This window comes from Phoenix dactylifera, unplaced genomic scaffold (assembly GCF_009389715.1).
Source record: "Phoenix dactylifera cultivar Barhee BC4 unplaced genomic scaffold, palm_55x_up_171113_PBpolish2nd_filt_p 000366F, whole genome shotgun sequence".
Classification (NCBI taxonomy): Eukaryota; Viridiplantae; Streptophyta; class Magnoliopsida; order Arecales; family Arecaceae; genus Phoenix; species Phoenix dactylifera.
In genome coordinates this window covers 441835-468078 of record NW_024067820.1, presented here as the reverse complement: position 1 = coordinate 468078, position 26244 = coordinate 441835, and the positions used below count along the sequence as shown (strand labels likewise).

The 26244-nt window shown below is 35.8% G+C and overlaps 3 protein-coding genes across 3 annotated transcripts; all 3 read right to left on the bottom strand.

Annotated features, from left to right (window-relative positions):
* Window positions 1–1882: 1882 nt before the first annotated feature.
* LOC120105780 (uncharacterized protein At5g01610-like) lies at window positions 1883–2656 on the bottom strand. The gene has a single exon (XM_039118521.1). The coding sequence runs from the start codon at window positions 2629–2631 to the stop codon at window positions 2065–2067; it is 567 nt and encodes a 188-aa protein (XP_038974449.1). The 5' UTR covers window positions 2632–2656; the 3' UTR covers window positions 1883–2064.
* A 5167-nt stretch (window positions 2657–7823) lies between these two features.
* Window positions 7824–17154, bottom strand: LOC120103800 (bidirectional sugar transporter SWEET17-like). Its single transcript, XM_039118520.1, has 6 exons — window positions 17063–17154; window positions 16911–16947; window positions 16584–16794; window positions 16217–16381; window positions 12100–12219; window positions 7824–8184 (listed from the first exon to the last, which is right to left on the bottom strand). The coding sequence occupies exons 1-6, from the start codon at window positions 17094–17096 to the stop codon at window positions 8008–8010; spliced, it is 744 nt and encodes a 247-aa protein (XP_038974448.1). The 5' UTR covers window positions 17097–17154; the 3' UTR covers window positions 7824–8007.
* A 5467-nt stretch (window positions 17155–22621) lies between these two features.
* LOC108511163 (bidirectional sugar transporter SWEET16-like) lies at window positions 22622–25608 on the bottom strand. Its single transcript, XM_017841920.3, has 6 exons — window positions 25401–25608; window positions 25285–25321; window positions 24967–25177; window positions 24713–24874; window positions 24160–24279; window positions 22622–23147 (listed from the first exon to the last, which is right to left on the bottom strand). The coding sequence occupies exons 1-6, from the start codon at window positions 25435–25437 to the stop codon at window positions 22824–22826; spliced, it is 891 nt and encodes a 296-aa protein (XP_017697409.2). The 5' UTR covers window positions 25438–25608; the 3' UTR covers window positions 22622–22823.
* Between the last annotated feature and the right edge of the window lie 636 nt (window positions 25609–26244).

The window sequence follows — 26244 nt, the reverse complement described above, 5'->3', positions numbered from 1 at the left end:
CTATCTTTTTGGTGGATATTAGCCAATTGAAGCTATGCATCACTGACCCTTACAATGTTAAATGGTCTAAAGGAGTGTAAATGATTGCTTGAATCGCTAGATTTCCTTGAATAAAATGGCCAAAATGTTTAAAAGATTTATAACTCAAGGGATCAAGTAGGAAATCTCCATGCAAGCCTACCAATTTACAGAGTTGGATATTTTGTAGCTGAGAGAGAGAGAGAGAGAGAGAGAGAGAGAGGGAGAGAATCAAGCTTATCTCCATGTCAGGATGTGAAGGTGCATATAGAAAGAGAGGAAGATGTAAAGAAGATCTTTGAGGCATGCCTGAAGTTAACAGAATCCTTGATTTGATATAACTGAATACATCCTTTGATAACTTGCACGCTAAGAAAATCATTGCCTTTCGTTCATTGTGATTAGATGAAAATACCTCCCTCATAGTGCAGTTGATTACAAAAGCAAGATAGTCAAGAAACTTGATAGAACAAAACAGTCCAAGAGACAATAAACAGAAATATGGTAACATTTCAAGCTTAGGTGCTATGGAAGGCATGCATATACCAAAAGGGAGGTGAAAAATCTAATCAGGTGGCTGTTGATGATTTAGGGTGAGATTTCTCACAGACACTGTGAGCTAGTTGAGCCAAGATTGAGGACTTTCAAAGACAGCAAAAAATTCCCAAATTTTCACCACAAAAACTACAATCAATCCTAATAATATAAAACGGGTATCCTAACGAGTTTATTTTTTTTTTTCATATACTGTCAAATATGGGTAATCAAGCCGTCCACGAATCAACCAATCACCTATAATCTTTAGTTTCTTTACAGCAAATTAGATGCCAACCCATCTTGAACTTTGTATAAATTAAGAAAGCTAAATTATATATCTTAAGGACATGGAGTTCAACTTTAACAATTCTTGGAGACAGAAGAAATTTATGAAACCTCATGGAACCACCAGGTGAACCAACAATGAGGCAAAAGGTGGGGAATGTTTCAATCCTGCTAGTAATAGACATCACAAGCATTGTTGAAACCATCCTCTTAAACAAAATTCCATATGCAAGAAAATGGTCCAAATTTTGACACCCTGCCACAAGAAGAAGCATATTTCAAATGGAAATGCAAAACTCCATACCCTATCCATCTAACCACACCAATAACACCACCCGTGGTACAAGAACTTAACTGAAAAAAGGCCCTTTCACTTCCCACCCTTTGCTGCTAAATGCTAAATGCCCTTCTCTTCCCTAACCTCTCTCACTCTCCACCCATCCACGACATGGATTTCTAAATTTGCTCCTCATGGCTTTTATACTATGTAGGAACATGCATATTCCTACTCATCCACTATCACTCAACAGTCCTCCATGTTAACAGGAAGCCCAAAAGGAATCAATAAAAAATGGACATATAATCTTCTGATAAGGGTTTTAACCAAGCTGATCAGCCTCACTTCTCTTCCCAACAAATACTTACTCGAAATCTGACATCAAGAAAACCCCAACCTCTTCCTCTCTTTGTGGGACCCCAATAAGCACAGAGTTAATCAGGTGCATACAAACCACAATACATCCATCTACTAAAAAATGCCAACTACCAAACCATACACTAAGCACCAAAAAATAATACGCTACATTACAGAAGAATCATTCCACATTTCACCGCAAAACAAACAGAAGATATGTTAGCAACACAGTTCAAGAACCACCAAACTGCGGATAATCAAAGATAACATCACATAAGAGCTTCGCCATTGGACTCCAAAGTCCAAAGAGCTTCCGACCGACAACAGAGAACCATATAACTTAAATTATTTAACTAGATAATATATGATTGCTTCACTAACTCCGACAACCATATAGCTCAATAATCGAACTAAAAGAGAGAGAGATTAAAAGGGCCATTTCGAAACCCTAGCTAATCCATGTCCATATTGTTAAAACATAAGAGAAATTATAGAAATTTCTCGCTGATATTTCGAGAAATCATAAAAACTCCGATTAAACAGTAACAGAGTAACGAGTTTTACCAACATCAACTAACTATGCGATGGGATCAGAAGGGCCAGGCACCCCTCAATTTGATTCGAAAAGGAGAAGAAGACGCAGCTCCGTCGTTGGCCGTGACGCAATCGAGGCCGCAGCCGCACTGGGGGCACTCGAAGAAGTTGTCGATGGGGAAGTCAGCGGAGGCGATGCCGACGGAGAACTCAAGCTCGTCGTTGTGGAGGGAGACCTCGATGATGTTGATCCAGAAGAGAAGGATCTTGACGCTGACGCCGCGGAGGTCGGAGAGGCGGCCGGCGGAGATGTGGCCGGAGATGGTGGGCTGGTAGCGGAGCTGGTAGGAGCCCTCCAGGGAGAAGCTGCAGGTGTTGTTGAAGTAGGCCGAGAAGTCGCCGGTGTCCGGGTCGAGGTCGTAGCCGGAGCAGCCCTTGGGGAGGAGCCCGATGGGAAAGTTATACGACTCCAGCACCTCGTAGGCGCTCGGCTTCGTGTCATCGGAGGTGGAGGAGGTTACCGCGGAGGAGGAGGAGGAGGCGAGGGAGAGGGAGAGCAGGAGGAGGACGGAGAAGCGGAGGAGCGACCTCATGGTTTCTTGCCCGTCGCCGCAGGACATCATGGTTCCTTTTTATCTTTTTTTCTCTTGGTTGTTTGTTTGGTTCTGTGGTTTTATCTCAGTTTCCGTGGTTTTTATCCACCGAGATGCGATCGTTTCCTGTTTGGATTTGGAAGGGTTTGAGGAGTAGAAGGGCGTGGCGCCGTGGGCCCGTGGCGAGCGAGAGAGTCACGCGATCACGTGCTCGGAAATCGGTTCCCGTTTGGGTTTGGTAGGTAGGGGAAGACTCGAAGGTTGTGGGTATATCTTCAGATTGTCTTACCAAAACCTCACCTTGCACTGATGGCATAGGACGTGGCATAAGGTGATTGGTAGTCAAGGTAAATCGAGGATCACGCTTGGTCTTTGGTATGATCACGTGTCTAATCGTCCTGTTATCACATATCCCAAAGCATGAATGGTGATAGTTTGTGCGGAAGGCGTAAAAACCAATCTATAAAGTAATGGAGAAGAATCCTGGGGCGGACTTGCTGGCAGCCTGATCCGATTTAAGTTATGTCCGACGCTTACTGCAAGCATGTGCTATAGTGCTGGAAGGCAACTTAACTACAATTATTAGCTGGATCCAACAAAGTATGAATGAGGTGGGCGACAACTATCTGCTGCTCAAAAATATTCGAATGATGGTGAGTGGAGATGGTCTTTCAGGCAAAGCATGTATACCATAAAACTAACGGAGCAGCAAAGTTGGTAGTCTTTTTTGTGGCTAATTATTCTAAAAAGACCTTTTGGCTGAGAGAGAGGGAATTATCCAATGCGCTTCGGGACTTATTATCTTTTGACATTTTTAGGTATATTCATTTCCGTCATGTATAATATATCTACTTTAGTAAAAATAATAATAATAATAAAGGAGAAGAATAATCAAAAACTTGTCCGATAAATTATGTCCACCGCGACACCATTTAATTTACTATTTAATATAAATATTAATGATGAAGTAAAGGAGTTTAATTGGCACAGGCTATTATATAATTGTATTTGGGGCTAAGAGAGCAGCTGGGAAGCTGCGCACAGGGCATGTGAAATCCATGGTCACGTACCGTGGGCCACAAACTGTTCCATTTTTTGATGTTTGTCGGTCCTCATCACATGTTCGTCCGTTCCAACCGCAGAGAGGGTCGCTGTAAGCATCCGCAAGCATTTAGTAGCGCTACAGTACTTGTCTCCAAGATGGCAAATAATATTTTCTGGATGTTTTCATACGTGTGGTAGATGAGCCCAAAAGCTAGATTGCGTTAGCTGCACTGCTATTTGTTTGCTATATCCCTTTCTAAAAGCAGCATCAACTAAAGTAAATTTAGATTGAAATAGTCGGATCAAATACTTGATAGAAATCGATGTGTCAAATGCCTGCTATCCAATTCGATTTTTATTTGAAATAAAGCGTGGGGAAAAAGAATTAGCTGATTGGGTGTCAAGGCACTAAGCTTCAAAGCCACATGGCTATGGTGGTATAAAATAGGGATTGAAATATTAGTGATACGCAGGGCATAACCGTGTCTCGTGATAGAATTAGTGCTTTATTGTGAGAATTCATACTAACATATGTTTAGTTCCACATCGGTTATCCATTCGATTGATCTTGGATACTTATACAAGGCCAAGCAACCCAAATAATGCCTTCTAATTAGTTTTTTTTGGATAAGATCATAGATTATGACAAATAATATCAAAGCAAATCTGGCCCATAGCCTATTTAAACTAGTAAATATTGCAGCACGAATCTATGGAGGCTAACCAAAAGCCGATCATGATCCTTGTGATTAAATTTAAATTGATTTAAACCCTTAGATAAGCAAGGACGTTAGGCCTTAAACGAGAGGAGTATGTGAGAATCTATGTGAACATATATTTAGTCTCAAATTAACTACGTACTAGGTAGATCTTGAATACTTTAATTGAGTTAAAAAATTCAAATAATAACTTTTGCTGGCCTTTTAAATAAGATCGTAGGTTGTGACATTTATATTACCTAGTTTCACTTTTTATATTATACCGAACTCATGACTCACATACACATATATGATATACATATAAACCATGCACTAACACTCATGAAATAAAGAACATGTGGACCCTAAATTCAAAAGGCAGCATATAATATCTTCCCTAAATTATAGAAAATATATATTTGTAATTGGTATTAACATAGAAAGAACTAGATATACTCAAAAATAATAGTTTTACATCAGATAGATTAAAAAAATTATATTTCTTATCTAGCTCATCCATCTAAACATCTGAATTTTTAGATAGTATCTTAATATGTATCAAAATCTTCCAATTCTCTTTAAGCTACTAGAATTTCAGTTGGCCGTACATACGAAGTAGGTGGGTAGCTATCTTCGAAGCTATTGTCACTTTCCTGTCAACAGACATATTTTTTTTTTTATTTTATCTACTTTATGATAAGTTCGTCACGGGTGTACCATCAATAATATTATGTCTGTACCATCCATTCGTCCGTTTCGAAGCCCATTTTCTCCTTCCCATCCATGAGCTACCCATTCTGTTTTATCAATTTTGTGGTAATTTTCTTGCATGGGCACCATCAACAGTGTATATCACTCAAGATTCATTAAATAATGAAGTAGCGTAGTTATGCAAGTTCAATTACACATTGCAAGTTTATTTACAAGCATAACACACATACGTACACATGTCTATGATTATAATTTTATTTTTCCATACATAGAATTACAAGCATAATTTCAAATTCCAGTAGGACATCGCGTAGATGCCGGGCGCCGTAACATTCAAGTACCTGGACAAATTCTGATTGGCACGTCCTAAGATATCCCTATCCCAAGTATTAGGATGGCGGCATATTCTGTTCCATAGAAAAATTGAGACGGCCTGTCTTATAAAATTTAAAATCTTAATTATATATATTACGTAGTTTCACTGCGATCATGTATTGTATTTGCAGGTCACGAGCTAGGCCCAGTCGAAATAAATCCATATCAGGGTGCAAATATTGGGCCATTAGGCTGCTTGAATTCCTTGTTAAGTTGGGCCGGGGAGGCCTTGGACAGGCCTGGACTGGATCCTCTCGGACCATCAAGAAGCCTCCCTGTTTTGCCTTTCGTCACCAAAAACAACGTGGTCCACAGTACACATAAGGCTCTGTTGCGAAGGCAGCATTACAATCAGGTTCCTGTTTGAGAAAATTACAATCAGGTTACTATTATGTTAACTGATTGACTAAAGTTGCTATACTAGATCATGAGATTGCTAAGTAGTTTCTCTCTCAAAAAATAAATAAATAAAAAATAAAAAATATTGCTAAGTAGCAAATGCCATCTTTAGGATCTAATAGATAATCCTATGAACTATGAAATATGATCAGCCATTGATTTTCTGAGATGTCTGAGAGGAAGATGATCGAACTCTTTTGATAGGTCTCTCCTGCAAAGCTATGAGATTCATTGGACCAGTCACAAGAAGCTCAGGTTTTGAAGAGATAATAAATTAAGGAGCAAAAAGTGGAATTAAACATCTATACTCTGCTACATAAATGGAACCAAGCTCTACACCTATTTCAGGTCTAACCTCCATGGGTTATATCCACTGCATCGATGGTCACCAGTGAACGCTTCTTGCAAATGATACTACAAAAGAACTCCCTTTTTGATTCTCAATTGTTTGATGCACACAACTCATGCATAATTTGACATCATTTACACAACTCACCTTTCATTACTAAAATATAGTGGAATGGCATGAAGTAAGCTTTTTGGATACCATTTGGATGGACTCAAGGAATAATAAGGTAAAAGAAATTTAAAGTTTATATCCATGAGAACAGAAAGAGACATAATGTAATGGCTAAAATCCCAGTTGATTGGTTGGAATGTTTTTGAGTATCTATTGAATATATATAGCTTGTACAAGAGTGATTATAGAAGAAGAAAAAATAAGAAAAAAATTACAGCAATAATTCAAATTTTAAATTTTAAATTTTAAATTTTAAATAAGAAGAAGATTATGACAATAATTCGAATTCAAAAATTGAATTTGAATAGAGAGAAGTTAAGATATGTTATTAAGAACGATAACTTAAGACCACAACCACTTCATTGCATTGATGACTATAAAGGACTATGATGATGATAGGATTGCTTTAGATGATGCACCAATCTAGACATGGACGGACGTTATGCAAATGGAGCTATTGACAACAATGATGAGGCATTGTTTGACACTCCTATTGTAGATTGTAGGACGACGCATGCAGACATCCAAACATTCATTAGAATGCATAGTAAAAGTATCCTCATGTACAAAATAACTTGGACTTTACCTCGATAGGGCAAATACCGTATCAAGGATTGTTGATACAATGCCCCAGTCCCATACCTAGGTGCGATTAATACCTCCCAATAGGATCTTTGGTGGGTTTAACCTTCATAGGAGAGCTGCTAAATTTAAATATCTTTTTAGGGAAGAGAAATGTTTTCCTCTCTTCTTTCTCCCCCAATTAGACTTGTGTGGAAGGTATCTTGAATTTTTCTCTTTCATCATCTTGATGAATTTCTACTACCAAAATCATTTTAACATATTTGGATGGACTAACCCCCTTGTTTCTACAAGCAGGCATGCATGCTTTAATTCAAGCACACATACACATGCACGTGCATATACATGCGCACGCATGCAAAAAAAAGAAAAAGAAAAGAAAAGAAAATCCTGATCAGATACATTCTTGGTTTTTTATACATGATAGAATCGAACTGAGGCAGAGCAAGTCTATGATCTGCATGCATATATTTTGTTCTTCTGAGGAAAGGGAATTATCCAGCTTGGAGTTGGTCAATATCATGTTCGATCCCTCTCAACTTAGGCCCATAAGGATCTCATAATCAAAATATTTATGCCAAACATTTTTGATTTCATTAAAAAAGAAATACATAGAGGACGAAAACTACCATGGGTCACATTGGTCATGCAAAAAGTTTTCACGGCGACATGGCACATCATAATTCAATCAGCTCCAAAATTTCATACACGAATTCCTCATGAGTAGCACTAATCCTTTTGCGCCATTTGGCACAAAGAATTTTCTTTATGACTCATCAGGACTCTGTAGCATTGCCTGAATAAGCACAAAATTGAACTATATAATTTTTTTATATATATACTTTGATGAATACTTCATTTACTTAATGAAGTGGGAGAGTTCTCCTCCTCTCTTTTGTCAATGAAGAAAGGGAAAATCTTTTATTTGTTGATGCTTTCTACAATACATATAACAGCGTCAATCATAGCAACCCACATTAAATTTTTAACAAGAGCAAATCCAATAACTAAATTCTTATTCCCTTCACACCTAAAATAAAAGATAAATATTGAAATCAAATGGAAGCTTAAAGCCTTCTAGGTCTGGCCTTCTTCTTCATCATGCCTGCATGCACCATCTGGCTCGAGGAGTCGCTGCTGTTGCGATCGTCCTTCGACTGCCTCTCCTGAGTGTTTTGACACCTTTGTATTCATGTAGATCATGTAGAGAACCAACTGAATGGTGCCCAAGAAGAAACCAATTCCATTTGGTATCTGCAAGTAAGCATATCATTAATGCAAAGTTGTGTATTTATTTTAGATTCTTTCAATCAAAGAATTAGACCTAGATCTTGATCTTTGCCGTGTGATGAAACCCAGACCAGTTATATTGCACTTAATAGATCAGCAGGATGAGTTATACAACAAGAAACCAAAAGAAAAATGACAATATTGCACTTAATAGATCAGCAGGATCCATACTCTTCTGCTCTTATAATAAACTGAATTTTACTTTTAATTTTCAAAGTTTTCTCTCATAAAGCATAAAAAATCTCTTATGCTCTTCATTTCTATGATTTTCATCATATGCTATGGAGAGCATTTTTATCAATTTATATAAATTTACAGCATGGGAACACTCGGCTAATGCAATACATAGTATCCTTTTTTTAAGGAACCAATATGTAATATCATAAGGCATTTAATTTGATATGAAAAAGGGAAAATTTAGTTTGTAGGCAAAACAAGCTACTAGCCCTTTTCTTCCGACAAGTTCTTCATATGACAATGCATGAAAGATCATCAAAGGTTTAGATTTACAAACACGAGCTTTATATAGTTATGCTTGGCTAATGACGCTAGAGAATGTTGTTAATGAAGAATCTAGGACGAATATTTTTTTTTTTTTTTTTGAGCAAAGATTCTAGTGTAGACTTTCGCAAAGCAAAAGAACTGATACTAGCTCGTTAAGATTTACCAACAATCTACCTAAAGTATGTGAATAGGAAGATAAAACCTCTTTTGATAGGTCTATTTCATAAATCTACAGTCGCATACGTACAAAACAAAAGCAGAGACACAAGCATGTAATAGTAGAAATCAAAATTTTGGAGAACTAGGATGGTTGGAGTCGAAAGATATTTTCACATAAAACTCAAGTTTGAAGAGATATATTTGTGACCAAATACCTTCTAACGAAAATATTTATGTTCGCATTATTTTGCATATTGTTTATCTAGACATCTAAGTCTTTGAATGTCTCTACTCTCCCATGCATATATACACTTTAGATACTCTCATCTTCAATAAATACACAAATTTACTTTTTCTTTAAGTGAGACAAATCACAGCCAACCATGCTCTCACTCACTCTAGCAATATTAGCATTAAAAAAGAAGTCATGCATAATAGTTTGACCCTAGCTCCACTGTGACTTGGGAATCATACTTTTTCTCCGACGGTTGGACTAAATAAAAGAGAGAGAGAAATCATTTCACCAGTAGTTCCAGGTAATCACCAATCTGCCCGAGGAACTGCTAATTGAAAACTTAATCACCAATCTACCAAGGGAACCGCTAATTAAAAATTTAGGCATTGAAATATTATAGGCGTGCTTTCTCAGAAAAAATATTATAGGAATAAAGTCTCTCTGCCGATGTCCCAACATACCCATAATACAGCCTTTGGTGCAACCACCTCTAATGGGGTCACTATGGTCTTCTCCTCCGACACATAAGAGCGGTTCATAAGTCTTTTTTGTCTATCTATCTGTCTATCTATCTATCTGTTTATATTTGGCTATGTACCTTGACATGGGGACTATGTGGATGTCAGTAGCTCTCCCTTCTCGCATCGATTTTCAAATAATGCAAATATGCAATGGCACTTATGAATTTTGACATAAACATAACAAGTTTCCATATATTATGACAGAATGATTTAGATAATTGTGTTTATAATAGTAGCTTCTTTCGGATAAATGATGTGGGAATTATTCAAGTACTTCAGAAAATAATGCCTAAATTAATTTGAAATTAGGACCTTCTCAAATGAAAGGGTTTCCTAAATGTGGGATTAGTATCATGCTTACTCTCTGTGCATATCTCCTCTCATCAACATTTTTTGGTGAGAACTAGCTCATCAACTTACTGCATAATGGCAACCTTGCCTCTCTGTCTGAAAAGAGAAGTCACATAGCTTGGCAAATGAGAACAGTGTGCTGCTTTCTAGCTGTAGAAATAGAGCTAATCATCCTGGTAATTTTTCTCAAAAGAATTGCCACTATAAATTCAGCTTGTTGATTAAGCACTCTCAAATTCACTTAACTAATGGTAAAAGAATTTTTCGCATTCATTTAAGGTACAGCTTCTGTTAGCATTTCCCTAGCTATATCAAAGTAGTTTTCATGCATGATCTGACTATTGGATATCATTCAAAAAAAGCAGCTAGGAACATGAGAATCCTGACAATTAGTACAAGCTTTACTAGCTCAATGACCAAGGGAGTTCTAGCATGTTTCAATCAAAATACCTCCATTGCTGCTCATCGGAACAGAAGGAATAAATGATATTAAAGTGTAACTTTCCCTAGACAGAGTAGCTTCTTATGAGTTGTAGAATTTAATAGAGATTTCAGCAATAGAGGCAGGCTTCGGCATAATGGTAAGATTACTCCATTGTGACTGGGATGTCATAAGTTTGAAACACAAAATCAACCTCTACTCACGTAGATAGATGTAACGCTACGTTCTGGCCCTTCCCAAAGTCTCATAGTGACCGTAGCCTCACGCATTGGGACATCTTTTTCTTACAAAGATAGACAAACTGTTTTGGAGAGAAGAAAGAAGCGGCTTGTTCTCTGCAAAATCTTTTAAGGTTCAACAGTAAAGGTGGCCTCAAATGTTCATTTACACCAACCCTATGAAAAATTAACATCCCCTTAAAAATCAAAGTGTTTCTCTATTCAGGTTTCGAAAATAGATTGAATACTAGATATGTCTTAAGGAAGAAACTGGATACAAATCTAGGGTGGTTGTTGCTTCTGAAATGGCTCTTCAAGGCCACTGGATCAAACCTTCTCGAACTGCTGCTTTTTAATATATATATATATATATATATATATATAGTTGGTCATCGATCCTTCACGCATTGAATATATAGTCCCATCCTGCTTCATTCAACACCTTCTGGACTTTTTGGAGAAAGAGATGTACCCAGAGATATTATCTGAAGAAATGCTTTTGACCAATTAGCTACCATGATCTTCTTTAGTGCTGAAGCTGGCTTTGGCCTCATTTAATGATACTTCCTCTCTTATGTATATGAATGATTTAGGTTAAGTCAAACTTCCTCTTTCATTATCTTTGTATTATTTATTCTTTATTGATAAATAGGGTGGCTTGCCTTTCACTAAAAAAAAAATGTCTACTATAAATTTTTTTCTTTAAATGTAAAAGGGTTTGCTTGCATGAATACCCTCCTAAACATCAAATTTTGCTTGAATACCCTTCCAAAATTGATATTTACATGTATACCCTCGTAAAATACTTGTTTTGCTATTCTACCCTTTTTTATCCTTGTTTTTGTATATGTACCCATATACGCCATCTAATGCCATTAAAAAATTAATTTGTTCAAATTAAAATGATTAAAATATCCTTAATGGGTAGATATACAAAAAGAAATGTTTATAAAGCAATTGCAGTAGGAAATAAAAAAGTAATTTCAAAATTTTAATTTATTTTTAAGTAAAATAAATATGGTTTTTATTAACAATGTTAGAAGAACTGTTATATTAGCTGCATTTGTGCAAAAACGGTATTTTTTGAGGTTACCGAAATAAATATAAATTTGAAGAAGATATTCACGCAAATTTAAATTTTTAGAAGGGTATTTATGCAAAATAATTTAATTTAAAAATATAAACCTAAAAGCGAATTTGGCATCTTAAATTCCTAAAGAAAGATCCAACTATTTGTCATAAATACATAATACCACATTTATGCGACTTATGTAGTAAAAGAATCATCACTATTTGGATGAGATTAATAATATGATGAGAATTATGAAAGATTTGCTGAAAAACAAGTTGAGGACTTGCCCCTTTTTTTTCTAATCAACATAAAGACCTACTCTGTTCAGTGTCTTTATTAGATTAATAGTATTGTCAAGAAGTTGAGAGCAAACTTACTCCGAGGAAAATATCTCTATCAAGCACGGCATAAACTGTCCAGATTCCACCATTTAGAAAGAGAAAGAAGGAGAGGAAGAAAGGCATATACTCCACACTCTTCGTGGCGATGACAGTTTTCTGTTACATAAAGATTAGGCATGAAAAGGAAAGCATATATGAGAAAGATAATTTTAGTCTCTCTTTCACAAGGAATTAGTGGTGCAATGAAATGTGATACCTCAAACTTAGGTCAGAATAAGCATGGAGTCCACTAAATAGCTAGAAGTAGTAGAAAATACTAGTTCAAAAAAACATGAGTTATCTACATATGCAACTCCATTTGCATACATTTGTCCAATTTAGCCAATCTAGCTTTTGTTACGGGCGAGGAAAAAATTGAATTTTGATAATGAGATCCATTATTTAGAGCTCATCACCAAAGGACATACATTATATGCATTGCGGAAGTTACAAAAAGCTCCAACTTTAAGTCCAAATAGGTTTGCATCTTAATTCAAATAATAGTTGGAATCAAATGTTGATCCTTTCTTCATTAGTAGATTTAAACTTTCTATGGATCATTAACTCTTGAAGATCACTATTGTTCACTGAAAATACTTAATTTAATGCGATATTTAAGTACAAATGATAACAAGAAGCTTATGTTTTGGACTTGCGTCCAATTATGTATTGTACATGGAAATGATATGTGTAAAGTACGATGCCGATGTTATATTTTATGAGAAAAATTCGTCAAACAAGCAATAAATGAACGAGAAGTCATGGGAAAATGGTTGGTAGTAAAATTCCTAAAGTTCATAAAGTGTCTTTCTTTTGTTTTTATTTTTTTTTATAGTAATATATCTTCTTTTATTATCCTGCAGTTTTTTTACAACTTTCATGGCATTTCATCTCCTTCCAGACGGGCTATGAGGCAACCCGATAGATTTATTTTCCAAAAAATGAAGTTTCTCGCACTAAGCTGAGGTTTGAATCAGAATTTCATCTCAAACTAGAAAGAATAAAAAGAAGACCATTCGTTATAGCTTTGGAAGCCAATCATGATAGGACTATGGATTCCATTTATTAATTGGGACAAATTTCTACCCAAAAACCAAATATGAATGTGAAATTTGTCAATCTTCTAGTGAGGTTGGTATCACTAATATGAATCAATACTAAATTGCCATCTTAATATTAGGAGGCCTGGAAAATTTTCATGTGCACCTAACGAAGCCTCTATAACTTTCTCCATGATTTCCGGTTTCTACTTACTAGCTTGTCTTTTCTGAAATTTTAAAAATAGGCTGAATTATCTTGTTTGTCAGAGAAATAGTAGATAAATAATAGTTTAAGTCGCAATCCAGAATCACATGAGTAGCGAGCTTAATTTTTTATTATTATTTGCTTCTAAGCTTTTTATTATATAGAATGGGGCCTCCGTCAGGTCGCATGACTCACGTTCTCAATTTTTTAGTCCTTTATCAATTTTCTATGACCTCAACATGGTCAAATATAAACCCTAAAGTGGCATCCCTTGCGGTTGACCATGATCAGGTATATAGGATTAGGTCCTTAATAACCAATATTAGCATGCTGCCGTAGGTTATACGTAATATAAATTTTGGTGACAGCATGAGTTCAAATTCTTCCAAGGCCAAATACCTTGCTCTTGTTCGTTCTTGAACTCATGCAATTGAATGGAGATTACTTGAATTAGTGGGGCGTATGGTTTGATTCATTTAATTTCTCTAAAAAAGTTGGATCATGGATCAACAGAGAGGCAGAACATCAGGATGTTGGTCACTACCAGTTGGTAGATATTTGGAGATTCGCATTTGGTATCGCTTGTATAGCTTGGCATATCTATAAGAAAGTCGTGCGGCTAACTATGTGGCTAACCATGGTTGTGCTATTATTTGAGAGATGGGCTCAGCGTTACTTGGATACCTTAGAGGTATTATGATGACCTGTGTCGAGAGGTACAAGTGATACCTTAAATCAAATACAAAATACAAAATACTGATCATGTCAGCTTGCAACTTCTAAATGACGATACAGTAGTACCATGTGGGCTGCACATGCAAATAAGGCATATTGGACATTAGAAGTAGGGTTCTGATGATTCCCGTACGACTAAAAAAAGCTACTGTGCAAGAAACGAAAAAAAACGTATACTACTCTTCTCTTTCTTATCGTGAGACATGATTTTCAGACTTATTTGGTTCGCAGAAAAAAAATTTTATTAGAATATTTTTTTTGAGAATCTAATGACAAAAAATAGTTTTTATATATTTAATTGACCATAAAAAAATAACATATTCTAAAATAGCTTATGTTTGATTGAGTATTTATTTTTTTAAACAAATTATATAAAATATATGTTATATCTATAATAAAGAAAAAGATCTTACCCCATTATATCTAAAAGCTTAAAGACACTTTGAAAAAAAATATATATTTCAATCAAACTTTCTCATATAGATTTTTTTTTAATGAAGTGTAAGAATCTTATTCCATGAAAAAGCTATCTTTTCATCTTTCTTTTAAAAATCTTATGAAATGTAATATATATTTTTTATTTTTTTATTGACTATGCTTCTTCTTTTTTTCTGCGAACCAAACAAATTCTAACAGATCAAGCAACCGCCCCTACTAAGCCATGGCCAATTTCATAAGCTACTCAAAGAACGGAACAAATCGGTGGTGGTTGCTTCTCAAACTTTTGTTGCTTAGATCTTAATTTCAACTTCTCTTCTTTCTCTTAACTCGGTCATAAGAGTGCTTTGACTGCTAACATCTTCATTTCTTAAATCCTAAAGACCCCAAGTTAAGGCAGATTCTCTGCCATCCATGTTGCAGAAAATTTCTACTACTTGGATAAATGACAGATGTTGACAGATTAAATAAAAGTCTTGATTTTTTTTTCAGAAAACAAATCATTAGGTGTGATTAAATGACAGATGATTTGCAGCAGAGGACAAAACACATCTTATTATTTCATGCTGCAAGCATAAAATATGTTGGTATTGCAACCTAAAGTTTTCATATTTTTGAAAAAAAATCATATTTATACTTAATTACATAAAGTTAAAGAACGCTGTATATCATTTTCTTTTTTTTTAAGGGAATCACCTCATGTTTTTTTTTCACTTAAAATGGATACAAAGTATGGCAAAAGAAAACTTCGTATTTGTGCTTTTTATGGCACTAGGCATTTAACCATGCATGCCGTGTGCCACCAAAATTCAAAAATAAAAAGGAGGACATGAATGGCCTGTCCGTGCTGATGTGGCGATCCTACTCGCTGTCCCCCCTCCGTGGTCCAGTTCTGCGTCCGCCTCAGCGGTCTCAGCAGAAACAGCCATGATTTTGCTTTTTTTGTGGCAAAATAGGACGCACGGGTCTGAAGGCAACTTGAGGCCTCTGAGCACTTATTTGTACAACTTAATATGACGGCTAATTTATCAAATTAGAAAATATTTAGATAAATATTTAGATAATTCTTTGGCATACTAATATCTAGTATCTACTTAGTATTAAAAAATATTTAGATAAATATTTTATATTTTATTGCTGTGCAGTGCACAATTTGCACCATAGTGCTTGATGGCTGCCATTAGTGGATGGACGGCTACCTTACATGCTATCCACGGCTAATAATAACTATCTTGCACTCTACGTCGTCCCCTCTGTCTAGCTTTCGCATGGATTAAAGAATTTTTCATTAAAACTTGAGAGAAGAATTGTGCAGTATATTTTCCGGACACGGTCTAACAAATGCCAAGATTAATTCCGAGTTCAGCCATTTAACCTTCCGAGAAGAAGGAAGGTCCAACGTTCGGAAGAAACAACAAAGTAGTGAGAGAGATTTGCCGAGTCTTAAGCTCTCATGTCCCATTTTATGATTATATAGTTGTAACCCTTGTAAGAAAATATTAAATATATAAATAAATCTATCATATTTTATTAGCTTAAGCTTTTAAGATAAGTGGTGATTTCAAACCCTAATGCTGTAAATAAGTATAGGCTTGTGCTACACCTATAAAGTTCTAGCAAACTACTATTTTATAATTGACCTTTAGGCGGGAAAAAAAACAAAAAGAGGGGCAACAAGAAAAAAAAAAAAAGTTACCATTGCGGCGAGCGGAGATCCATACATAAATACGTTGAGACACGCACAGATGGCTCCGATCACTATCACCCTCGTGGTCTCCTCGATCACCACCAACCTTGTAACTAAAACCACCGCCCCAAAAATTCCCAAATCCAAGAGTGCCACCAAAATAGCCGTCTTAGCCTAATAAACATAAGCCACAAAAAAAAGAAAAATCAAACATTTATTCTCAAAGAATAAAGTGAAGAATGGAAAAGAAAAGAACAAGTTAGGCTCTGGCCTAGCGCTTGCATCCTTCGTCCATAGAGAAGGTAGTAAGCTTGAATCTAGGCTCTAAGATTTTGATCTATTTTTTTCCTTGATGATTGTTATTATAAGATCTAACCCTCAGAGATGGAGCCGCATATATGAGGAACAAGGTGACATAGATAGCCTCCAAAACAATGCCCACCCCATTAACCGTGGCAACGAGGAAGCCGTCAGGCTTTGTGATCCCGTAGTACACCCATAAGGAGGAGCTGAGGAGGGTGACGACGTAGGGAGACGGCTCGAAGCCTTCGGTTGATCCGTTTTTAACTATTCTCCAAAATGTTTTGCTGTATAGATATATATATATGGTCATCATCATGCCACTAGTATAGACCCAAAGGAGGTATAGAAGATAGATAGCCTATGAAGTTCTGAGAGAGCAATCTAAAATATTAATACTTACATGGGCGAGGCAAAGACCAAGACAGAGATAACATTGCCTGCAAGAATAGAAGTTAAGAGAAAGAAAAAACAGTTAGTTATGAGATGGTCATTGAATATATGGGAGATAGCTATGGGAGAGTTTCTTGGGGGGAGGGGATAGCTGAAGCTCACCAACGACTCCAATGAAGAAGAGAAGGGCTTCCATGATGAGAAGAGTCTGGCAGGAGAAGTCTGGGCTTGGGGTTAATAGGAGGAGGGAGAGATAAGAAGAACGTGCTCTAATCTGCCTTTCATGATCGAAAATTCTGTGCGTGTGGACAAGCTTTTCCGTCCATTTTGCGTGGGGACCCGCCAGGGATGACTCTAACGAGTGGATTAGTTTTTCAATTCGCGAGATTTTGCCATCTTATTAGCTAAGGATGTGCCTTTGAGGTTTGAGTACCTGGATCCTGGGTGGCACCAGCGGCGAAGGAGGGTGCCACCCTTTACTTTGGGACATCTGTATTATGATCAGTGACGGTGTGGTCTTTCAGGCCAACTACATATTCAGAGAGGCTAATGGAGCCGCAGACTGGGTAACCTCGTATGTAGCTAGTCACTCTGGGGTACCTAGAGGTTGAAGAGAGAGAGTTGTCTAGAACACTCCAAAACTTGTTGTTTTCTGACCTTCTTAGATATATTTGTACTAGAAATATATGAATCATCCATTTTAGCCCCCAAAAAATAAAATATTTGAGTATCAAACTGATCTAGATAAGAAACCAAACAAAATTGCATAAAATATTCAAAAAGAAATGCCATGCCTACTTCATTGGTGAACGGTATCACCACAAATATCTCTCTTTTTTTTTTGCAAAAAAAAACATATTACTTATTTATCTAATTAATTTTATTATTATTGTTGTTGCTGTTGCTGTTGCTGCGGCTGCCGCCGCCATCATTATTATTGTTATTTTTTATTATTTTTATTGTTATTATTTTTGTTATTGTTGCTGTTATTGTTGTAGATGCGTATGCTAGCATTGGTATAAGAATGGTCCATGTTATGCATGAATAATCTCTATGTATGTAGATTGCGAGCGACACCTACTTCTTTATGGGAAACTCTCGATCGACGGTTCTAAACTGCACAAATATTGAGGAGTAAAATACTTCACGAAAAATAACCCACTTATGTAGGGACTTCATTTTCTTGTAGAATATGTTCCTCAGAAATATATTTTTTTCTTAAATCACCTGATTTATAAGAAAAATGCAACCTGTAGAATTTGGTGATCTGATGAGTGTGAAGCATAGTGATTAAATTAAGATGCCCAAGCTCGCACCTCTCATCCCTGCACGTTACAATGATTGACGAGCAGACATAAGTTATAAATCATATCTTCAATGAATATCAAGTAGATTACACTGGGCCAACCCTTTCTCTAATTCTTTGGACACTGTCTTTCGTAATTAAGTGCTGCATTTGCTGTATCTTCATGCATGCCTCCATATGACCATCCCTTCCCCTCACATCTGATGCCTCATCCAAAGAAAATTGACAGACAACACCATATGGGCAGGTTCTTAATTAATCAAAATCAATGATGGATATATAACATGATCAACGTCCGGATGAAGTTGCTGTAAGCTTAATTAAAACCAAGCTTGTGCGAGTCTCATGCCATGGGGTTTGCAAGAACAAAGTTGGTGGAGCCTACTTGAAGTCATGCATGGTTATGGTTATGGGCTGTGATAAAAAAAGAAAAAAAAACAAAAAACAAAAGCAGGAAAGGTACGTGGGGTTGGGGACCGGTTGTTGGGGTTTTTGTGTGGTCGAATCAATTTCTAGAGTTAAAATAACTTTTTTCAGAACATGACCTTATATATAATTTTTTTAAAAATCATTATCCCACGCTTTCTTGTCGGCACATTAACTCGAATGCATTAAATATCCATTCTAAGAAGCATATGCAAGTAACTAAAACTTATTAAATTATGGGCATATTCTTATGGGTATCCAATCTCCAAGACAACTCTGTGCCAAAGTTTGGAAGCGCATGGAGAATCTCTTTGGCAGAAATGATCGCTCGGCACACCCAGCTTCAAAAGAAGAGGTCTGCCATCTACTGTGAGGTGATATTTTTCATGTCTTTGGAAAAACCGGAAATGAGACAGGCTAGAGAGTCCAATGGAGTGGAAAGAAAGACTGATAATAAATAAAAAATAAATTTTATAATGCTTTAAAATTAGAGTAGAACTCGAAGTGAAGTCAAAAGCAAGCCCCTTTATCCACCTACTTGTCCAAAACTAAGCTTCAATAGCTGTTGTAGGACACCAGAAGGAGGTGATATTTGCTGAAACATAATTCAACTTAAAATTTAAGCTGTTAATGTTTACTTGCTTCATCTCCTCGATATAGGAGAGAAACCACCTGTTAGGGAGGAAGAGAGATTGAGTTCAATCAGGAGAAAACCTTGATATCTATATAAGGATTTAATTCAATCTAAAATTTTAAATTTTAGACCCAACCATCAATACCGGTTTTTTTAATAGCCACAGTACTGCAGACTTCAGGGGTACACGAAGCCCTTTGACGTGCTTTTGCTTCTCGTTGGTCCAAAAGTTTTGAGAGAAGGCACCCATGGCCATGGCCTGGAGCCACGTATCTAAGAGGGCTCGATGGTTGAGATTTGGGCAATATTTTGGATTTATCTTTACGTAAGTAGGAGTGGCAATCCATGAATGATTGAATGTGAGTCGGATTGGTCAATTCAAATTTATTATATTTATTAAAGAGGTTAAATTTTTATATTTTAATCCGATATATTTATTCAACAGATAAATTGATCCGACTTGCATAATCTATTTATCAAACATACCAGAATAAGTTAAATAGATTAAATAAATCTTTAACATATTAAATATATTCAATAGATTAAATAGATCAGAAATAAGTTAAATAGATCAGAAATAAGTTAAGCAAAATTAAACAGATTAAATAGATTAAATATATTAAATATATTAAATAAGTTAAGCAAGATTAAACAAATTAAACAGATTTTAAATAAGTTAAATGGATCAAGTAACTACCTGATCCAATTATTAAATGAATCAAACGAATTAAATGGGTCAAAAATCTAAACCTAAATTTAACTTATTTAATAAACAGATCTAGACTGGTTGATCCATGTATGACCGAAACTCGTTTGTGTCAAACCCAAATCTGCTTAAAGCAGATCGTTTGCATGTCGGGTTGATAGGTTGGATCATAAATTATCACGCTTATAGTTAGAAGTTGTAGGTTGCATATACATGAAACAGCTCAGGACCTCATCCAAAATAGCTAGTCAAAAGATATTATTTGGATTCCTTGATCCTATATAAGTACCGAAGATCTATCCAATGAATAATCGATGTGGGACTAAACACACGTCCACACGAGTCCTCACATACTCTTCCCGTTCAAGCCCTAACGTTCTCGTCAGGCTAAGGGTTCAAATCTAATTACAAACACCACGATCGGCCCATGGTCAGCCTCAATGGATCCGTGCTGCAGTATCCCTTAGTCCATATAGGTTATGAGTCGGGTCCACTCTAATACCATTTGTAACAACTCAAGACCTCATCCAAAATGGCTAGCCGAAAGGTATTATTTGGGTTCCTTAATTCTGTATAAGTACTTAAGATCTACCCAGTAAATAACCGATGTAGAACTAAATACACGCCCGCACCGGTCCTCACAATACTATTGGTATTAATAGCGTTGAGAATGGATCTCTCACTTTTCTCATTTTATTATATTGTTCTTGATTTCCTGCACTAGGATGAACATAAATACATGGTAATGAACCTTAAATTACTCCCAACGTGCACATTGCACTGTAAAATGGTCTTTTAATTACGTCAGATCTTCAACCCATTTCATTTTTCTACTTGGATCTCTCAAATTAAAGCTTTCATGGATTCACTCCCAAAGAGTGTATTTGATCAAGAAATCTACAGCCAGTGGCTCATGCTCACCCTCACCAGGATCATGTGACACAAACAAACTCAACAGTTTGTTGTTTGAGATTGTGATGTTATTTCTTTCTTAAATTAAAAAGTTTTTTTTTGCATATATATCTTTTAAAATATATAAAATTATATGAATATCCTCATAAAATTACTATTTATATATGTACCCTCATCAAATACTCATTTTGCATGTATAAAATTCTTTTACTTTTTTTTTATATATGTACCCATACCATTTAACGAATTAAAACTAAACGATTTAAAATTAAAATGACTAAAATAGCCTTACGAGTAGACATGCTAAAAAAAATTATATGGATATACATACAAATAGTAATTTTGCAAGCGTATGCATGCAATTACGCATATTTAGGAGGGTATGCACTTAAAAAAACAATAAAAATGCTCAAAATCTAGCAAGTATAATCCATTAATAAAAACAGATAACAAAAAAAGATTAAATCATGTTAATATCAACTCTTATAGAATAAATCATATTACTTTTACGAAATTCCCACATCAAAAACAAACAACAACTCAACATTTACGAATCATTAAAAAATATTTTGCTAATCTAAGCATCTATAATTAATTTAAATTTGATATGTTTTAATCTTTTTTAAATAAAGAAAGATATGCAAATTCGTACATTCAATAATGATAATTATATCAAAATCAAATGTAGAATAGCATTACCAAAATGATCACCAGATATTCCAACTTAACTGATTCAAGATCTCAAAAATATATATATACAAAAATACCCTTCGAAAAATTCAACTTTGTATGAATACCCTCTTCAAATTCATATTTATATCTGTGTCTCCATAAAACACTGGTTTTGCATAAACACCTGTAAGTTAATAAAAATTATATTTATTTTAATTAAAAATAAAATAAAATTTTTATTTTATTATTTTTATTATTTTTATCTCCGGCGCTATGCGAATTGTGATCCCGCTGAATGACAAACTAGGAACTTTTATATGTTCTCCGGTACGAAATGCACGCATGGATGTGGGTCTACGAGGCCACGCGTTGCATGACTCCTCCCATTCATGGAGGGCCGGAGGCTTTTCTCCTGTGCTCCATCACATTAATTAATGTGTCTAAATTCTTTTCATCTACTAGAATTCTTTTTTGCATATATACCTTTCTAAATATGCAAAATTGCATGGATATTCTTGTAAAATTGTTATTTGCTTGTATACCTTTATAAATATTTCTATTTACATGTCTATCCATTAAGGGCATTTTGTCATTTTAATTTGAAACCGATAATTTCTTAACGGCGTCAGCTGGTATGGGTACATATGCAAAAATAAAGATAAAAAATGATAGAATAGCAAAACAAGTATTCTACGAGGATATACATGCAAATATCAATTTTGGAAGAATATTCATGCAAAATCCGATATTTAGAAAGATATTCATGTAAAAAATCTTTAAAAAATTGATAATGTGGCTCGATCTTTTTTTGACTTACCAATCCAACTGAATCATAAAAAGCTTGGCAAATTTCAGCCGAGTTTTGATTTTTTTAATATATATCTTGTTAAATATAAAAACTTGCATTAATACCTTTGTAAAGCTTCTATTTGCATGTATACCCTTATAACTTTCTTTTGTATATCTACCCATAAGGATATTTTCAGTCATTTTAATTTTAAGCTATTTATTTTTTAACAACATTAAATAGTATGGGTATATATACAAAAAAAAAAGAAGAAGATATACATACAAATAGGGTATTCATGCAATTTCATATATTTAGGAGGGTATACATACAAAAGAAAAATTCTAAACTAAATTAACAAGAAAATCCACATTAAGAACTTAGATTTCTCAAAACAAGTTGCACAATTGGAAGTACCTCTAGCTTATAAGATTCCCTCACTTGTAAGAGAGTTGGATCATCTTGAGAGGTGCTATGTTCTTAACTCCCCAAACGATCATTTTGGTGCCAATATGAGTGCAGCTCATAAGCAGTCATGGACAAGGATCTCACAACTTTGTTTAAGCTAGTTTGGCGGGGTATTGATGGTTTTGGTAGGCTGCTACCTTTGTTCAAATGCCTCTGTTGAGCTGCATGGAAGCTATTCTTGCCTTCATATCCTTGCATCTCCACTTCGCCCACAAGGTGTGCTGAGCCCTCCTCTTCATCTGTCTCTGCTGCCTTTGCCAACGGCGTCTTCCTTTTATATATAGCATAGAGGACCAGTTGAACCGAGCCTAATGCAAAACCAACACAATTTGGAACCTACAAAAAAACATCACTTAGAATATCAAATTAGTGACCCGAAATCTAAATTCCTGGTTCAACTTTAATTATTTGAGTCCTTTGCTTGGTAGACCATATATTTAATCTTCATAGATTAACTTAACAGCCCAAATAAATGTTGCTTGAGACAAGGTTCAACTTTTAAGAGATCACTCTCAATGTTGTACTATAGAGGGCAAGTCTTGGCGCAACGTTAAGATTGCCTTGCTAGGACTTGAGTATTGTGGATTCAAAACATGAAAATAACCTTTGCACGTAGGGATCAATTAGCTTTGTATGTTTGGCTCTCTCTAGACCTTATGGATGAACAGCCTCTTTTTTTTCACTCTCAGTGTTCCACCATAAGCAGATTTAGATCTTCCAAATTTCGCTTGTGCAAACCAAGGGTTAGCTCGGGACAAGTTTCATGCATGCTGTACTTTAGGCCAATGGGAAAATATAGGCTACAGAACAGAAGGAATACCTCCTCTAATACTCCCTAACCCCCAGACATGACAATGTAGTATTCTACTACACAATTTCGATTCCCTAGCAATCACCAAGAGACTTTTACTAGCAGAGTAGGTAGCACCATTATTCAATCTATGCATTAGACTGCTAGTTTTAAAGCAATGCGAGCTCATGTGCTAGAATCAATACTTGGAATTCAGATTAAAACCAAGTTTAGATGAACCTATACCCCTAATGAAGAAGGCAGGGATCAATCTGAACCCTCTGTTGGAATGGGCAAAGTAACAAAATTTTCATGGACACAAGTTACTAATCATTGGGAAATACTAAAGGACCTAATGTGCCAAAGTATGCAGTCTTTTCCTTACATTACTTATATCTTTTATTATGCTTCCTTGTGTTTTTTTTTAATCATTTTTCATACATTTTCCTTGGAATCTTTTAGATATGGTTGATGGTTAGGGAGATCATACAGAAAGTTTGTATCTACAAGCTTAAGAAAAACTTTCTTGCATAGTAAAATCAACTAAAAAGAACTTACACCAATGAAGTAATCTTGTACGAGCAGAGAGTAGACACTCCATACTCCACCATTGAGGAAGAGGAAGAAGGAGAGGAAGAAGGGCATGTACTCAACACTCATCGTTTTCACCACCATTCTCTGCATAACAAAGGGATCATGTAGTTGGTCTCAGCCTCAATAAATTTATATGAGTGTATAGGTATTGCAGTGCATAACAGTTATGTATCTTTATAACATTATACACCATTACCAAGCAACATAAAGTTTAAAGACTATATTTTGATTTGTTTATCGGTGTGTTATACAAACAATCATTCCTGGCCAGTATAATTGAAAAGAGAGTTACAGGGTTACATATTTGTTATCTTAAAAGAAACTAATAACTTGCATGAATTTGTCTTTGCTCAAAAGACAAATGAATTGGTCATGCTAATACATTACACATTTTAGAAGCATTTATGATATTATACAAATTAAGCATCAAATATAGCTTATTCAATTCCCACATTTATATTGTGTAATCCGCGTGGGTTGATATTAACAAGGGGAACAAAAAATTTGCTTTGCATACCATAGCTGCCAAGGGCGAAACATACATGCCCACGGTCAAAGCTGCACACAAGAACCCTATCACAGTAAGCCGGACACTCCCATGGATTGCCAGAAGAGTGACCAGTATCACCAACCCCAAAAATCCCACATTCAAAACTGCCACCAACTTTGCCATCTTCACCTGAAATCAAATATCAAACAGCCAAATATAACCCAGCCTACTTGAGTTCACACTTTCTTCCATGGACAAAGAGAAGGAAACAAAGCCATCACCCTTGTGTCCCTGGGAGCGTAGACGAGATAAAGAGTCACATAGATGGCCTGCAACACGGTTCCAATGCCATTAACCGTGACCACGAGGAGACCTCCAGGCTTGAGGAGACCATAAAAAGTCCACAGTGAAGTACTGAGTAAAGTGGTGACATAAGGCTGCCATTTGAAACTCTCGGTGGATTTCTTCTTCACCACCCGCCGGAAGGTGCCTCTGAACCATCACATCCAACAAAACACCACCTCAAAACTAAGTAAGAAGTGATAATATAACAATAACAGCTGTTTAGTGTTTGAAGAAGGGGAGCTTCATGAACTCACATGGGAGAAGCAAAGACTAGTATGGATATCACATTCCCTGACAAAAAACCAAGCAACTCATCATATGTCGCCATGTAAATGATAAGAAGAGGTACTTGGGAAGAAGGGAGACTTACCCACAATTCCAACAATGAAGCTTGGATCTAGTGCCATGGCATGGACCTCGGAGCTAGAGGAAATGAAAGTCCAGGGAAGTATAAGCGGATGAAGAGAGGATAGAATATGTGGTTGGCAGAAGAAGAGCAATAACCCATCACCAACTCTATCGATCCAGAGCGGTTCCCCTATCCTTTCGAATGGGGTCCCGTGCCTTTCTTTTGTGGTGTCCCTATCCCTCTGTCCTTATCGTTGTCTCCCCCTACGCCAAAAGCGAAGGGGTTCCATAGTTCATTCACGTACAGTCTTGGTCTAATTTTGCCGACTTAAGTGATAGGAGCATTGCTACTGTCCACTACTATCGTCGGTAGGCAGAAAGAAGTTGATATATATGATTGAATTTTTGTTCGCTCTAACTAAAGGCACAATTACAATACACAAAAAATATAACACAAAACTTTGCACCCATCATCCAATTCAATATTAATAATCGAAAATCTAAAATATATATGATTTAAAGAATCCTAGTTTATGCATCAAATCATCTCAAATATATAGTTGTAATTTCAATTGATTTGATATATGGACTAGTAATCTCTATATGGTACGATTTTTTTGTACATAGATATTTTAAGACCTTTTAGATCACATCCGCTAGCCTATAATTTTATTTTTCAATCATTAATGTTGAATTTGGTGGTGGGTGGCGGACGTAAAAGGAAGGCCTTTACGCCTCATGTGAATCACAATTCTAATTGATACATTTCCATGCACCAGCAGGCATCCCCTTTTAACCATCTTCTTCGATTCCATTCTATTCTCTTTTTGAGATGATTCTATCCAATTCATTCTCAAGAAATGAGT